General features: G+C 44.5%; 1 protein-coding gene across 1 annotated transcript in view; it reads right to left on the bottom strand.

Moving 5' to 3' along the window:
• Positions 1-17,528, bottom strand: part of ADGRE1 (adhesion G protein-coupled receptor E1) — a 48,876-nt gene that overhangs the window by 19,002 nt on the left and 12,346 nt on the right. Inside the window, exons 6-14 of the mRNA XM_006170232.3 lie at positions 13,603-13,749; positions 12,273-12,419; positions 9,945-10,091; positions 9,066-9,221; positions 8,711-8,857; positions 3,565-3,653; positions 2,981-3,064; positions 1,117-1,291; positions 40-156 (exon numbers count right to left, since the gene is read on the bottom strand). Coding sequence (XP_006170294.1) covers positions 40-156; positions 1,117-1,291; positions 2,981-3,064; positions 3,565-3,653; positions 8,711-8,857; positions 9,066-9,221; positions 9,945-10,091; positions 12,273-12,419; positions 13,603-13,749 — 1,209 coding nt within the window. The remainder of the gene's footprint in view (positions 1-39; positions 157-1,116; positions 1,292-2,980; positions 3,065-3,564; positions 3,654-8,710; positions 8,858-9,065; positions 9,222-9,944; positions 10,092-12,272; positions 12,420-13,602; positions 13,750-17,528) is intronic.

The following is a 17,528-nucleotide window of genomic DNA, read 5'->3' on the forward strand; positions in this document are numbered from 1 at the left end:
AATGCACCATAACCAGGATTTTCAGGAGTCAGTTTGTACCTGTGGATTTAGACTCCTCAATTGTGGAACACCGGATCTTAACCTCATCCCCTTTGGCTTTCAAGGTAAAGCCATCCTCTTCATTGCATTCTTTGTTGATAACTTTACTCTCAATATCTAAAGAGAGAAAGGAAGAGTTTGTGTGAGGTCTCCCAGAAAGTGGGTCCTGAATTTGATTTCTGCCCGAGAAAGGAACACATTCATGATGGCAAGCAAAGGGAAGAACAGGAAGGCCAGTTCCTCATGGGAAACATCTTGAGGACCTTGATGAACGATAGGATGAAACAAACAAGAAGTTCAGCTGGAGCTTTGGAAGTGAATGTTCACATTTTAGGGGGTTCATCAGGGGAAGGTGGGATTGAAGTTAACCATGATAGGAGACAACAGAGTTATGAACTTCCGGCTATTCCAAATGTCGATAGGTTTTCCAAAGCCAGAGGACATAAGAAGGGACTTGGACAAGTCCAGCATGGTGCACAAGAGCTCTGCTTCTGCCACTCACTGTTGTGTAAATCTGAGCAATGACTTAACCTCTCCGAGCTTCCTAGTTCTCATCTGTAACATAGCTGCAGGACCTACCTATCCTTTTGGCTTCTCATCAAAATAAAATAGATAACAGAACCCCAAGTTTCTTTTAAAAAGAGCCAGATAGGGGGCCAGCAGGTGTTACAGTGGTTAAGGTGCTGGACTCCTACATGATCGACCATCGTTTGAGTCCCAGATCTGGTAGCCTGAAACTCACATTGGGTGCATATGCATGTGTGCCCAAAATTCCAAGGGGAGAATGGAGGAGGGGAGATGGCGACCTGGCCATTCCCCCTGGGGGGTGATTTCTCACTTTCTGTTTCTGTTTTTCTGTATGTGAGCTCCAGTGAGCGCATGTGTCCTATAGCAAAAATCTCCCTAATAAATAAATAAAGTCGTTCATTTGAATAGCCTTGCTTGGCTGTGGTTTGAGGGTTTTAAAACAGTTGGGGAAACCGTGAGTAGGAGAGCAAGCTAGAGAATCCCATTGCCAACGACGTCCCTCGACATGGGCACCCAAGTGTGAAGCGAGCCGTGGAGAGTATATCCTACCTAGGTATTCCGTCTGTATAATCTGACTGGCATTCTCTGAGGGTTTCAGAAGGGCGGCGAGGGTAGTGGCTTCCACACTTTCCAAGAAGACGGTGGCCAGGGTGGATGTCTCTTCCTTTGAAAGGTTGGACGTGATCGTTTGCTCAAGCACAGCGGCAAAGGTCTCAGCTGTATCCTGCAGGAGGAGGTACTTCCGTTCACCTCTGTCTTCATTAATGAGACAATAGCTGTCCTCGCTCTCATTGGGAGAATAGGTTGAGAGTCTAGGCCAAAGGGGAATTAAAAGAACCCCACACTGGCTTCTACCCAGCCTCCTGTTCCTGACTTAAGAGACCCCGTGGGAGTCCAAATGGGTGTAAGTGTTATGGCATGCAATACATTAGCACCAGCTGTGGAGGCTGAATCTTTAATGACTATTCTGAACCTCTCCAAGTAAGTGCTTCATAAATGGCGTGTGTGTGTGTGTGTGTGTGTGTGTGTGCGTACGTGCGCTCCTCAGGTAAGAAGAAATGGAAAGATGCATCTCACTGCTCACACTGCTTATCTCTGAAGAATAGGATCAAGGTAAGAATCATTGTATAGAACATTCCTGAAGGAACCAGCAGGTGGCATGGTGGTTAGGCTGCTGGACGCTCCCACGTGGCTGGCCACAGTTCAAGCCCTGGACCTGGTGGCTTGCTTTCTCACTTTCCCTCCCTCACTCTCTCTCTCTATCAAATTAAAATAAATGAATACATAAATAAAATTAAATGAAGTAATTCTTTAAAAAAGAAAAAAGAACATTCCTGAAAAGACAAAACTACAGTGTCAAAAAACAAGTGAAGGAATGATAGTGGTGGAGGGAATACCTCACTATAAGGGAGCACTCGGGAACCAGCAGTTAGCGTAATGGCGTGTGGTGGTGCGGCAGCTGAACCCCACATGGCGGACCTTGGAGTTCTAGCCCTGGACCTGGTGGCTTGAGAAACACACCAGATATGAGTGTGTGCATGCCCAAACTCCCCAGAGGAGAATGGAGAAGGACTTGTGGCATGATCATCCCTAGGGGATAGTTTTCTAACTTTCTTTTTCTCTCTGACAAACACACACACCCTGTAGCAATTAAGATAATAGTAATAATAATAAGGGACCAGCAGATGCTGTAATGGTTATGTCGTTGGACTACCACATAATCGACCTCAGTTCAAGTCCCAGACCGGGCAGCTTGGACTCACACCAGGCGCTGTGCGTGCGTGCCCAAAATCCCGAGAGGAGAATGGAGGAGAAGGGATTGCAGTGTGACCATCCCCCCTGGGGGGTGATTTCTCGTTTTCTGTCTCTCTTTGTCTCTCTGGCAAGCACATGCACCCTATAGCAAAAATCTCTCCATAAAATAATAATGATAATGATAAGGGAAAAGCCCAAGGGAATTTAGGGAGGAAGGGAGCCTTTTTTTTTCTTTTCTGTCTCCCAGTTGATCTATTCTACAGATCTATTTGGGCGATAACACTCAGAGCACTACAATTAGTAAAGAGAGTTTTACCATGTGGACATTTTTAAAAAATATTACAACTGTATGGGGCTGGCAAGTGGCATGGTGGTTAAAGGCGCTGGACTCTCACATGGCCAACCATGGTTCAAGTCTAGGACTTGGTGGCTTGCTTTCTCACTTCCTCTCTCTCTCTCTCTGTCTCTCTCTGATCAAACTGGAAAATAATAATGATAATAATAAATAAAGTTAAATAAAATAATTCTTTAAAAAAATTATAACTGTAATAAATGAAATGTTCGTTCATCACTCACTAGTGATGAGGAGGACTTCTGTACCCAATGGTCCCCAGAAGGGGTGAAACTCAAAACACAACTTCGAAGACATCACCATTACCTCCAGAGAAACCGGGGTGGTTTTGTTTTCACAGGCCTCATCCAGGACATCCAAGATGGTATTTGTTAGGTCACAGAAGGAACCCTACGCCAGGAAGAAAGAACATCGTGAGCCCCAGCTGGCAGACCCCCCAAACACATGGTCTGTAAGTTCGATCACCAACCCTGCCCTGGCACAGCTGGGTGGCCCTGAGTTCCTCAGTCTCTAGAATTCTCAGGGAAATAAAAACTCATCTTTGGGTAAGAACTAGAATCGCAACACCTTTTGGTGCCAGAATAAAAGAAGCAAACTGAAACGAACATCAGAAATAGTGGGGTAAGAAGGTGGCGACATAGGGCCAGCAGGGGGCGCTGGACTCCCTCATGGCCGACCACAGATTGAATTGCTTTCTGGCAGCCACTTGGGACCACGGAGTTTCTCTCTTTTGGATACATACATACATACATACATACATACATAAATAAATACAAACATCTATCTGGTTTAGGCCACTGTGATTTTTGCCTTCGCTAAAATGACAAGAACATCCTACCCAAGTGTGACCTCTGAAAAAACACGAAGTAGGAACCTTCTAAATGACTTACAGAGCCGAGCGGCGCCACCACTCCTTGTTGGCATTGCTGGATCCGCTCGCTGTTGGGTAACACGTCTTCCTTACACTTGAAGAGAATCCCTAGGAAGAAGATAAAACAGGACACAGTGGTTAAGGGATTGGATTCCACAGGGCCAACTCTGCGGTTCAACTCCTAGACCTGAAGACTTGAAAAAACACCAGATGCATGTGTGTGCATGCCCAAAATCCAGAGAGGAAAATGAAGGAGAAGGGAATCCACCCCCAGAGGGTAATATTCCAGGAAAATCACCCCCCTGGGAGATGATTTCTCAACTTTCCCTTTCGCTGTCTCTGTCTCTCTTTCTTTCCAGCGAGTGCATGTGTCCTAAGGAAAAAGCTCTTTAAAAATAAATAAATAAATATGGAGATCGGTAGATAGCATAACGGTTATGTTGCTGGACTCCCATGTAGTCAGCTGCAGTTCGAGTTTCAGACCCGGTGGCTTAAAACTCACACCCGGTGTACCCAAAGTCCCAAGAAGACAATGGAGGAGAAAAGATTGCAACATGGCCATCCCCGCTGAGGGGTAATTTCTCACTTTCTGTCTCTCTGTCTCTCTCTCTCTCTCTTGGGTGAGCACACACACCCTATAGCAAAATCCCCCTGGGGTGAGCACACATCCCCTATAGCAAAAAAAAAAAAAAAAAAAAAAAACAGAAATAAATAAATCTTTTTGAAAAAGTTGATGAAGTGTTGGCTCCATAGCACAGTGGTTAAGAGAGTCAGATCCCACATGACTGACTGTTGTTTAAATTCTAGTTCCAGTGGCTTAAAAGGCACTCCAGCTGCATGTATGTGCATGCTCCAGACTAGAGGAATGGAGAAGGGATTGTGGCATGTCCATGCCCAGTTGAGGGGTTCTCTCTCATGCATGCACATGCACACAAACATGCACACGCACACCCTTTAGTAGATTAAAAGAATGCTTGTGTTGGGCTAGCAGGTGGCATAGTAGTTATGGTGCTAGACTCCCACAAGGCCAACCATAGTTCAAGTCCTGGACCCGGCAACTTGAAACTCATGCCAGGTGATGTGTGTATGTGCACAAAATCCCAGGAGGAGAATGGTGGAGAAGGGATTGTGATGTGGCCATTCTCCCTGGGAGTGACTTCTCACTTCCTCTCTGTCCTTGTCTGTCTCTCTCTGGCGAGCCACATGCCCTATGACAAACACCTTCAAAAACGAAAACAAAAGAAAGTAGATGGCAAAATTAAATTAGCACATGAGTTTATTTGGGTACAAAAAAAAATCTTTAAAATTCATGCACAGTTTTCTCATAACACATGAGAAACACAGCACTCTTTGAAGACCCCCCCATCACACGCCTAATCCACTTTCTCTTGTTCTCACTCTGCGTGTGCCACTCCCTCTTGTTCTCATTCAGCGTGTGCTCTTATAGCCTTTGCACCTGCTGTGGTCTGAAACACGGAGATCTCCACCCCTTGTCTTGATCACCCCTACTCTTCCTTCAAGTTCCCGCTTAAGCATCATTTGCTCAGAGTGTGTTACGTCTCCAAAGCACGCTACAAGTTTTGCATTATTGCAATCCTCATTGTTATTACCAAATAATGGTATGCACGTCCTCGGGCTCTTTCCCGAGACTACGAGTTACCTGAGGATGTCATATCTTATCCAGGACCAAATCCGGAGGGCCTAGTGCAGAAGCCTGCTTAATTCATTAATCAATGGGTACTCCAAAAATAACGTATTCAATGAGCAAATTAAAGAATGATTAAATGAATGAATGAAAAAGAAGAGGACCTGCCCCAAAGCCAAGAGGTTGAAGGAGTTGCATACCACATGGTGGACAGCAGTTAGGGTGGATCCCAGCCCCAGGGGCCAGCAAGTGGTGTGGTAGTTAAAGTGTTAGATACTCTCATGGCCAACTGTGGTTCGAGTTCCAGACCTGAAAGCTTGCCTTCTCTCTCCTCTCTCTCTTTCTCTCTCTTTCATGTGTGCATGCATGTGTCCTAGAGCAAATTATAAAAATAATAGCAATAATAAATAAAATTAAATAAGTAATTATTTCAAAAAAATTTTAATTTTAATTTTAAAAGCAACCAGCCTTGGTGGCTTGAAAAACACATAAGGTATGTGTGTGTGCGTGTCCAAAATCCCCACAAGATGGAGAAATGGAGGAGAAGGGATGTGGTCTGACCATGTCCGTTTCCGTTGGAGGTGTTTTGTCCCTCTACCTTTCTTGCTTCCTCTCCCTCTTCCTCTCCCTCTCTCTACTCCATTCACACCATCTGTCTCTCTGTCTCTTTCTGGTGAGCATATGTATTCTGTCAAATTTTTTTTAAAAAAAGGAAGATGTGGACAGATGAAAGTAAAAAGGCAGTCCAGAGGTTGGATAGAATAAGACTTTCACAACCAAATCAAGACATAGATTTCAGCTCACATGGATCCTGAACTTCAGCTGTGAAATATTGCTTTCAGGGACTTAAGATGAAGATTTTCTGCTGAGACTTCCCCCTCCACACTCATTTCTAGTGGCCTCTATGCACTAAGTGTCTAGACAGGTCCAAGTGAACAGGATCTAAACATCTGAATACAATTAGAGTCAGAATATTCCTCTATTCCCACTGATTCTGTTGCACAAAGAGTGAAAACAGAATGGAAGAGAGATTGCAGGTCACCTCTTTCTGCTCGCCTCTGAACGCTCAGATTGAACTTCAAGAATTAGGAAGAAATGCACCATTCAGATGACTAGAAATCACCACAGGGTCACAGAAATATGGGAAAACAAGAAAATACCTCTTATCCAAGGGAAATTAATAACTCCTTTTCATCCTCAGACAGAATTATGAAGTTCTTGGAAATACCAGATGAAGAATTTCGAATTTTCATAGTGACAAAGGTCCCAGAGATTGAAGAGAAGAGAGATAATGAATTGCCAAAGAGGCAGGAGAAAGGAGCTGATGAGTTCCAGGAGGTGAGGAAATTCTTGCAAGATCTTAAAGAGGAAATTCACATTGTAAAAAGAATCAAATGGACCTGTTAGAGATGAAGGCTATAACTGGGGAAGTCAAAATCTCCCTTGAAAGTATTAAAAGCAGAATATATCATCCAGAAAAATCTAATCTGAGATGTTAAAGATAGAATCACTGGCCTAGAAAAATCCACCATGAAGACTGAGAAAGTTGCCCCCAAAAGTGAGAATAATATACAAGAAATGCTAGATACCATCAACATCCAAATATCCAGAAAAATGGTATCCCAGAAGGAGAAGAGACTCATAAGGGCATTAACAATCTATTCCATGATTTCCTGGAAGAAAACTTTCCAAACCTAGAGAGGCACTCAAAAATCCAGTCCTAAGAAATACAAAGGACCCCAAATAGAATCAACCCAAGAAGATCTTCTCCAAGACACATTATATCCAGATTGACCAAACCCACAGACAAAGACAAGATACTAAGATCGGCAAGAGAGAAATGACAAGTTACCTACAAAGGATATCCCATCAGCCTAACAGCAGACCTCTGCTCGGAAACAATGTGAGCGAGGAAAGAATGGGAAAATATATTCAAAGTGTTGAGTGAAAAACAATTTCAACCAAGAATACTACATCTGGAAAGACTATCCTTCATATGGGAAGAGAAGACAAGAACATTCTCAGGTAAACAAAAACGGGAAGAATTTACCAACACCAGACCAAATCTCGAAAAAGTTCTGCAGGAGTGCAATGCCAGGAAAACTAAATACAGACACACAGAAATAAGAGTTCAAAAACTAAGAAGATGACCAACTTAATCATAAAGATAAATCTGGAGTTGAACATTATATACAAGAATTCAATTGGGAAGATCAAACAAGAGAAGATAGATTAAGTACATGAGACTAAACTAGTGAAATGAAATTTTATAACTTTTGACTAAAATATTGCTGATTTTCTTCTAGGCTCTGGTCCAGTTTTGTTTCGTTTTGTTTGGAGAGATTTTTGCTATAGGGCACGTGCACTTGCCAGATAGACAGAGAGAGACAGAGAGACAGAAAGCGAGAAATCACCCCCCAGGGGGGATGTCCACGCCACAATCCCTTCTCCTCCATTCTCCTCTCGGGATCTTGGGCACACACTCACACGTGCCCGGCGTGAGTTTTAAGCCACCAGGTCCTTGACGTGAACTGCGGTTGACTACACGGAAGTCCAGCGACATAGCCATTACACTAACTGCTCGTCCTAAGGCTTGGTTCCAGTTTTAAGGATTTTTGTCCTGTCTTGAGCTGCTGATAGGTTCATGTACCTACTATTTGAACAGAATCCCAACCTGTTTGCTGGCTTTAAGTTTGAAGCATAGTTTCTTAGCATTTCTTTGATTTATTAAAGCTAAAACTGCTCTTCTTGAAATTAAAAAATACAGTAAAAAAAAAAAAACCCTAATTAACAACGATAGCAAGCTATATAGCATCAGCTAGGTGCTACCTTATAGTATATTCATTCTACTCAGAATTTCTCACCCAAAGTCAGACATGTATTCACAGATAAGTATATACTAGCTAAATTTGCTATTGAATGTATTTAAGAAATTCTGTGAATCAATAAAATGGGGGGGGATGGAAAATAACCGTGGACACCTAAGATAGTGTGGGAGGAGGATGAGAAATGGCATAAGGTGAGAAAAAGGAGAAAAAAAAACATATATATATATAAATTAATTAATTAATTAAAAATAAATAAATAAAAACTAAATTTTAAAAAAAGAGAGAGCATACCATCCGAACACCTTGACTTAGGAATTATGACTTTGAGATATGTGAGAAGGGAACCAGCAGATGGCGTCATGGCTATGTCACTGGACTCCCATGTAGTGGTTCAAGATCGTGGTTCAAGCCCTGGACCCAGTGGCTTAAACTCATGCCGGGCGTGTGTGTGTGTGCCCAGGATCCCGAGAGGAGAATGGAGGAGAAGGAATTGAGGCATGGCCATCCCCCCTGGGGGTGATTTCTCACTTTCTGTCTCTCTGTCTCTCTCTCTGTCTTTCTGGAGAGCACACGTGCCCTATAGCAAAAACCTCTCAAAAGAAAAAAAAAAGATATGTGAGAGAATAAATGTCTGTTGAATTAAAAAAAAAAAGACAAAGATTTCATCACAAGACACACACACACATTATTACTTTTGCAGGTGATGTTGCCATATCTCTGGGAGACTTCTGGATCGGGGCGAAAGCCTTCTATGCAGCTACAATTGTAGGAGCCCATGGTATTGGTGCAGACAGAATGAGGACCACATTGAGATGGATCTTGTGAGCACTCATCAATATCTGAAAAAAATGAGAATGTCAAAAAACCCAGAGGAACAAAGAGAAACATCTTCCCAGGGCTGTCTAGCAAATCCTTTGCCCACCTCTACTCTGCCCTTCTTGGTCTGTGAACATCAATAAACAGACAAGAGATTACATGTCTAAGTTTAGAAATGCTCAACCCAATGGGATGTCCACCAATGACTCATGCCTGAGAGCTGGGTGTTACCTGTGCAGGAGAAATGCCCTGACTTTCCTGGGTTCCAGTCATTTCCAGTGGGAGAAGAGAAACCAGGAAAACAGTCGCACCGGTACCTCCCTCGCATGTTCATGCACTCTGAGTTAGGACCACAAGGCGAGGGGTTTTCAGAACATTCATCGATATCTGGACCAAGAAAGAGTTGGAGTCACCAATTTGCCCCATTGTGGGGGGACAGGTTACATTTTCAAAAGATGGTTGAAACACTATTGCCCATCCCATAAGTCCTTCATCCAATGTGATTTGGGCACTCCTCCCATCAGTTGGTGGGTTCTGTGTTCCCAAATCTGAGCATGCTCGTGACCACAGTGGAAGTGATGCTAGGTTGTAAAGGTCATAGACTTCCACCTAGTTATTTGGAGATGCTCATTCTTGGAAGCCAGCCACCATATTATGAGGAAGCCCAACCATCCATGAACTTCTCAGTGACCAAGGATTCTGTTCAAGAAATTCAGAGAGAAAAAGGAAAGGAGAAAGGAAGGGAGGGAGGAAAGAAGGAGAAGGAAGAAGAAAAAAGATAAGGAAAGAGAAAAGGAGAAGAAAAGAAAGGAAGAGAAGGGAAGGGAAAGAAAATTACTCTAGATGTGTGTAGGCATGATGGGAAGAGAGGGAAGGAAAGGAAAGAAAAGGAGAGGGAAGGGAGGGAAAGCAAGAGAAGGGAAAACAAAAGGGAAGCAAGGGGAGAAGAGGGAGGTAAGGGGAGGAGAAGAAAAGGAAGGAGAGAAGGGGAAAGAGAAGAGGAAAGGAGAGTCATGATGGAAAAAGGGAATTATCTACACCCACTCCCAATAAGCTTCCACCTGGTTTTCCTACCAAATGCTGGAGGGTTTGGAAGGGCCATAAGCTCACCTTCACATACCACTCCTGGCCCCTTGAAGTGCCTTTGTCCGTTGCTGGACTTGTAGCCTTGTCTGCAAGTGCAATAGTAACTGCCCGTGGTGTCGACGCAGCCTGCATGGGTCGGGCACGTGGAGAGGTCTTCACACTCATTCACATCTAGACGACATAGAATGCAGGGTTGGACAAGATTAGATCACCAGACTGGGGCTGCTGGGAAACCCAAAGGGAAGGGTGGAGGTGACGTTGTGAGCTGAATTGTGTCACCTCTCGATGACCTAAACCCTGGCAGCTCTGAATGCAATCTCATTTGGAAACAGAGTCTTTGTAGAGGAAGTTAGATGTAAGGTACCATGAAGTACTGGAGTTGACTGGGCACTTGATCTGGTGTAGCTGGTGTCTTTATAAGACAAGGCAGAGAGGCACAAAGAGCATGACTTGTGAGACCAGCAAGTGGTGCGGTGTTTAAGGCACCGGATCCCACATGGCTGTCTCCATGGTTTGAGTCCCCACCCAGTGACTTGAAAAATACATCAGTGCATGCCAAGATCCCAAGAAGTGAATAGAGAACAAGGGATTGCAACATGACCATGCCCCCATTCTAGGGCGTGATTTCTCGCTTCCTGTCTCTCTGTCTTTCTCTCTGTCTCTCTGGTGAGTGCATGTACCCTATAATAAAAAATCTCTCTCTAGAAAAGGAAGAGAAAGAAAAAGGAAAAGAAAAAGAAAAAGAAAACAGATACTTTATTAAACATGGCTGGTGGCTACACCGGGTTCCTAGGGCGGCTATAACAGATGAACACATCCTGGGTAGCTTAAAACTACAGAAGCGAATTGCTTCACAGTTCTGGAGGATGGAAGCCTGAAAGCAAGGCATCATCAGGGACATGTGCTCTCTGAAAGCTGTAGTGTAGACTCTGTTCCAGGTCTCTTCCCTGTAGTGTGGTGTTGGTACACATCCTTGCTGTCATAAGGCATTATCTATTTTTTCCCATAGGACATGTGTGCTTGCTAGAGAGAGACAAAAATGAGGGAAAGTGAGAAATCACACCCCAGAGGGGAATGCCACGTTGTAATCTCTTCTGCTCTATTCTCTTGATTTGGGGTGTGCATGCACGCACACACACCCGGTGTGTTTCAAGCTACCAAATCGAGGACTTGTACCATGGTTGACAATGTCCAGATATATAACCATTACATCATCTGCTGGTCCCAATTAAATACTTTGAAGACTCTAAGCCCTTGCAGCTCGAGGAGTGGTCCATGGGTCATTACCATCTACTACACCTTGGATTCCTGGATCTTGAGAAATCACATCCCGCTGAGAAGGTCCGGGGAGGTGGACCTGAGATTCTGCATCTCTAACAAGGCCCTGGACAGTAACGATGCTACTGTCCAAGGACAACACCATCAACACAGGAGTGTGAGTCTAAGTGAAAGCAAGTATCATGGAACCAGGTAGACCTAGTTTCAAGCTCTATCAGCAAAGTCAAAGCAAAGAATGGCAGCTGTTCCTCAGACCCATGTGCTCCTCATCTTTTTAATACTACATCCATCCAGGTGCGTTCTGGGCTTCTCTTGCAGCTAGTTGTAGTCATGGGGTTCAATTAAGGCCAATTAGAATGGAAATAAAGGCGTGTGCAACTTTGGCTCATGCTCTGAGAAAAGGAGGAATATGGGCCATTAGTCAGCATGGTGATTGACACACTAAACTCACACATGGCCAACCAAGGTTCGAGTCCTGACCCACTGGCTTGAAAATCACACCAGGCACATATGCATGCATGTCCTAAATCCCAAGAGGAGAATAAAGGAGAAGGGACAGTGGCATGGTCATTCACTCTTGAGGGGGATTTCTCACTTTAACTCTCTCTGTCTCCGTTCTGTCTCTCTCAATCTCTCTCTCTCTAGTGAGCGTAAACACCCTACAGCAAAAACTAAACAAGAAAGAACAAAAACAAGAAGACCAGCCCCATAGACAAGGGGTAAGATAGCTGGATACCAAATGGCTGACTGCCATTCAAATTCCAGCCTTGGTGGCTTGCAACACACACCAGACATGTGAGTATGATTGCCCCAGATCCCAACTGCATGGAGAAATGGAAGAGATGGGATGTGACTTGATCACACATCACTAGTGGCTGTTATCTCCCTCCCTGTCTCTGTCTCTCTCTTTGTTTCTGGTGAGCATATGTACCTTTTGGGAATTAAAATAAAAAGAAGAGGAAGATGGGACAAGGGGAGGGTAAAAGGAGAATCCAGACGTTAGGTACGGTAAGAATTTCACAACCAAATCAAGACATAGATTTCATCACAAGACACACACATGGAGCTTATTACTTTTGCAGCTGACGTTGCCATATCTCTGGGAGAATTCTGGATCGGGGCGAAAGCCTTCTATGCAGCTACAATTGTAGGAGCCCATGGTATTGGTGCAGACAGAATTTGGACCGCATCGAGAAGGATCTTGCAAGCACTCGTCAATATCTGCAAAAAATGAGAATGTAAAAAAAAACCCGGAGGAACAAAGAGAACCATTTTCCAAGGTCTGTCTAGCAAATACTTTGCCTACCTCTACTCTGCCCTTCTTGGTCTGTGAACGTCAGTAAAAAGACAAGAGATTACATGTCTAAGTTTAGAAACGCTCAACCCAATGAGATGTCCTCCAACGATCCACGCCTGAGAGCAGAGTGTTACCCATATAGGAAAAATGGCCTAGAATTCCCAGGTTCCAATCATTCCCAGTGGGAGAGGAGAAACCAGGAAAACAGCTGCACCTGTACCTCCCTCGTATGTGTATGCACTTTGAGTTAAGACCACAAAGTGAGGGGCTTTCAGAACATTCATCAATAATGGAATGAGAAAGTGTTGGAGTCACCAATTTGCCCCATTGAGGGGAAAGATTCCATTTTTCAAAGATGATTGAACTGCTATTGCCCATCCCATAAGGTCTTCATCCAATGTGACTTTGGCAATCCTCCCATGAAGCAGGCTGCTCTGTTCTCCCTCCCCTGGAATCTGAGCATGCTCGTGACCACGGTGGAAGTGATGCTAGGTTGTAAAGGCCATAGACTTCCACGTGGTTCTTTGGAGATGCTTATTCTTGGAAGCCAGCCACCATATTGTGAGGAAGCCCAACCATCCATGACCTTCTCAGTGACCAGGAATTCTTTTCAAGAAATACAGAGAGAAAAAGAAAGGAAGGAATGGAGGGAGGGAGGAAAGAAGGAGAAGGAAGAGAAAAAAGGGTAAGGAAAAAGAAAAAGAGAAGAAAACTAAAGAGGAGGGAAGGAAAAGAGAGGAGAGGGGAGGGGAGGAGAGATAGAGAGAGATTGGGTGTTTATGTTCACCAAGGAGAGAGACAGGGAGAGTCAGAATGGAGATAGAGAGTTAAAGTGAGAAATCACCCTCGAGAGTGAATGAACCTGCCACTGTCCCTTCTCTTTTATTCTCCTCTTAAGATTTAGGATATGCATGCATATGTGTATAGGGAAGGGAAAGCAAAAGGGAGGAAAGAGGAGAGGAGGGAGATAAGGGGAGGAGGGGGAAAGGAAGGGGAGAAGGGGAAAGAGAAGAGGGAAGGAGAGTCATGATTGGAAAAAAGGAAATTACCTACGTCCACTCCCAATCAGCTTCCACCTGGTTTCCCTAGGAAGGACTGTGAGCTCACCTTCACATATCACTCCTGGCCCCTTGAAGTGCCTTTGTCTGTTGCTGGACTGGTAGCCTTGTCTGCAAGTGCAATAGTAACTGCCCGTGGTGTCGACGCAGCCTGCATGGGTCGGGCACGTGGAGAGGTCTTCACACTCATTCACATCTAGGTGACATAGAACGCAGTGTTGGACAAGATTAAATCACCAGACTGGGGCTGCGACATAGAATGTAGAATTGGACAAGATTAAATCACCAGACTGGGGCTGCTGGGAAACCCAAAGGGAAGGGTGGAGGTGACGTTGTGAGCTGAATTGTGTCACCTCTAAAGATATCTTGATGACCTAAACCCTGGCAGCTCTGAATGCAATCTCATTTGGGAACAGAGTCTTTGTAGATGTAGTTAGATGTAAGGTACCATGAAGTGCTGGAGTTGAGTGGGCACCTAATCTGGTGTAGCTGGTGTCTTTATAAGACGAGGCAGAGAGAGAGGCACAAAGAGCATGACTTGTGAGGCCAGCAAGTGGCGTGGTGGTTAAGATGCTGGATCCCACGTAGCTGTCTCCATGGTGTGAGTCCCCACTCTGTGACGAAAAACACACCAGATGCTTGTGAGTGCATGCCCACAGTCCCAAGAAGAGAATAGAGGAGAAGAGATTACAGGGAGGCCATCCCCTCTGGGGTGTGATTTCTCACTTTCCCTCTGTCTCTGTCTTCTGCAGTGAGCACACATGCCCTATGGCAAAAATATAGTAGTAATAATAATAATTTTAAAAAAGATAATGCCTTGTGAAAACAAGGATGTGTGCCAACAGCGCACTACAGAAAAGAGACCTGGAACAGAGTCTACATTACAGATTTCAGAGAGCAAATGGCCCTGATGATGCCTTGCTTTCAGACTTCCATCCTCCAGAAGTGTGAAGCAATTCGTTTCTGTTGTTTTAAGCCACCCAGGTTGTGTTCATCTGTTATAACTGCCCTAGGAACCTGGTGTAGGCACCAGCCATGTTTAAAAAGGTATTTTGTCTACTTTCTCTTTTTTCTTTCTTTCTTTTTTTTTTTTTTTCAGAGACAGATTTTTACTATAGGGTATGTGGAGTTGCTGGAGAGACAGAGAGAGACAGAGAAACAGAAAGCGAGAAATTACCCACCTGGGTAAGAGTATGGCCACCTCACAATGCCTTCTCCTCCAGTCTCTTCTTGGAATCTTGGCATGCACACACATGCACGTGGTAGGTTCAAGCTGCCCAGTTCAGGACTCGAACCATGGTCAACTATGTGGTAGTCCAGCAACGTAACCATTACACCACTGCTGGTCCCAGTGAAGTTCACTGAAGATGCTAAATCCTTACTGCTCCAAGAGTGGTCCATGGACCATTACCATCAACCACACCTTAGATTTCTGAACCTAGTAAATTGCATCACGTTGAGAAGGTCTGGGGATGTGGGTCTGAGATTCTGCATCCCTAACAAGACCCATCATTACTATGATGCCACTGTCCAAGGATGACACCATCAACACAGGAGTGTGAGCCTAAGTGAAAGCAGGTATCATGGAACCAGGTAGACCTAGTTTCAAGCTCTACCAGCAAAGTCAAAGCAAAGAATGGCAGCTGTTCCTCAGACGCATGTGCTCCTCATCTTTTTAATACTACAATCATCCAGGTGTGTTCTGAGCTTCTCTTGCAGCTAGTTGTAGTCATGGGGCTGAATTATGGCCACTGAGAATGGAAATAAAGGCATGTGCAACTTTGGCTCATGCCCCGAGAAAAGGAGCATGGGCCAGCAGGCTTCACGGTGGTTGAGGCACTAAACTTCCAAATGACCAACCAAGGTTCGAGTCCTGACCCACTGGCTTGAAAATCACATCAGACACATATACATGCATGCCTGAAATCCCAAGAACATAGAGGAGAAGGGACTGTGGCACAGTCAACTCATCTTTAGGGTGATTTCTCACTTTAACTCTGTCTTTGTTCTGTCTCTTTCTTTGTCTCTCTCACTCTGTATCTCTCTCTGTCTCTCTCTGTCTCTCTCTCTCTCTCTCTCTCTGATGAGCATACATGACCTATAGCAATAACTAAACAAAGAGGAACAAAAACGAGAAGACCAGCCCCATAGACAAGTGGTTAAGATAGCTGGATACCACATGAGTGACTGCAGTTCAACTTCCAGCCTTGGCGGCTTGAAAAACACACCAGACATGTGTGTAGGCATGTCCAAAATACAACAGGATGGAGAAATGGAAGAGAAAGCTCTTTTGTCTCTCTCCCTCTCTCTTGTGAGCATATGCACCTTTTGGCCACTAAAATCAAAAGAAGAGGGGAGATATGGACAAGGTGAAAGTAAAAGGGGGATCCAGAAGTTGGATAGAGTAAGAATTTCACAACCAAATCAAAACAGATTTCATCACCAAGACACACATGGAGATGATTACTTTTGCAGCTGATGGTGCCATATTTCTGGAAGACTTCTGTATCAGGGCCAAAGCCTTCTATGCAGCTACAATTGTAGGAGCCCATGGTATTGGTGCAGACAGAACGAGGACCACACCGAGCTGGATCTTGCAAGCACTCGTCAATATCTGCAAAAAACGAGATTGTCAAAAAGCCCAGAGGAACAAAGAGAATCATTTTCCCAGAGCTCTTTAGAAACTCAGTAAACAGATAAGAGATTGCATGTCTAAGTTTAGAAACATTTGACCCAATGGGATGTCCACCAAAGACCCGTGCCTGAAAGCTGAGTGTTACCTGTACAGGCGAAATGCCCTGGCTTTCCCGGGTTCCAGTTATTTCCAGTGGGAGAAGAGAATCCAGGAAAACAGCTGCACTGGTACCTCCCCCTCATGTTCGTGCACTCTGAGTTAGGACCACAGGGCGAGGGACTTTCAGAACATTCATCAATATCTGGACCAAGAAAGAGTTGGAGTCACCAATTTGTCCCATTGTCGGGAACAGATTCCATTTTCCAAAGATGGATGAAACACTATCACCCATCCCATAAGTTCTTCATCCAATGTGACTTTGTCACTTCTCCCTTAAAGCAGGGGGCTCTGTGCTCCCTCCCCTGGAATCTGAGCATGCTCTGGCCACAGTGGAAGTGATGCTAGGTCATAAAGGTCATAGACTTCCACCTGGTTCTTTGGAGATGCTCATTCTTGGAAGCCAGCCACCATATTGTGAGGAAGCCCAACTATCCATGAACTTCTCAGTGACCAAGGATTTTTTTAAGAAATACAGAGAGAAAAAGGAAAGAAGGAAGGAAGGAAAGAAGAATGAAGAGAAGAGAAATATAAGAAAAGAGAAAAAGAGAAGAGAAAAGGAAGAGAATGGAAAGGAAGGAGAGGAGAGGAGAGTGTATGGGAGGGGAGAGAAGGGAAATAAAGGGAAATAAAAGAGAATGGAGGCAAGGAAAGAGGAAGGAGGTAAGCAGAGGAGAGTGGAAGGAAGGAGAGAGGAGGAAAGGGAAGAGGGAAGAACTGTCATGATGGAAAAAAGGCAAGTACCTACATCCACTCCCAATCAGCTTCCTACCAAACATTGACGGGTTTAGAAAGGCCGTGAGCTCACCTTCACATACCACTCCTGGACCCTTGAAGTGATTTTGTCCATTGCTGGACTGGTAGCCTTGTCTGCAAGTGCAATAGTAACTGTCCTTGGTGTTGACGCAGCCTGCGTGGGTCGGGCACGTGGTGAGGTCTTCACACTCATTCACTTCTAGGTGACATAGAATGCAGGTTTGGGTAAGATTAGATCACCAGACTGGGGCTGCTGGGGAACCCAAAGGAAGGGTGGAGGTGACATTGTGAGCTGAATTGTGTCACCTCTAAAGACATCTTGAGGTCCTAAACCTTGGCACCTCTGAACGTAGTCTTATTTGAAAATGGAGTCTTTGTAGAGGTCATTAAGATGTAAGTTAAGATGAATTAGTTCTGGTGTTGTGTGG

The sequence above is a fragment of the Tupaia chinensis genome, unplaced genomic scaffold (genome assembly GCF_000334495.1).
Source record: "Tupaia chinensis unplaced genomic scaffold, TupChi_1.0 Scaffold148210_1, whole genome shotgun sequence".
Lineage (NCBI taxonomy): Eukaryota > Metazoa > Chordata > Mammalia > Scandentia > Tupaiidae > Tupaia > Tupaia belangeri.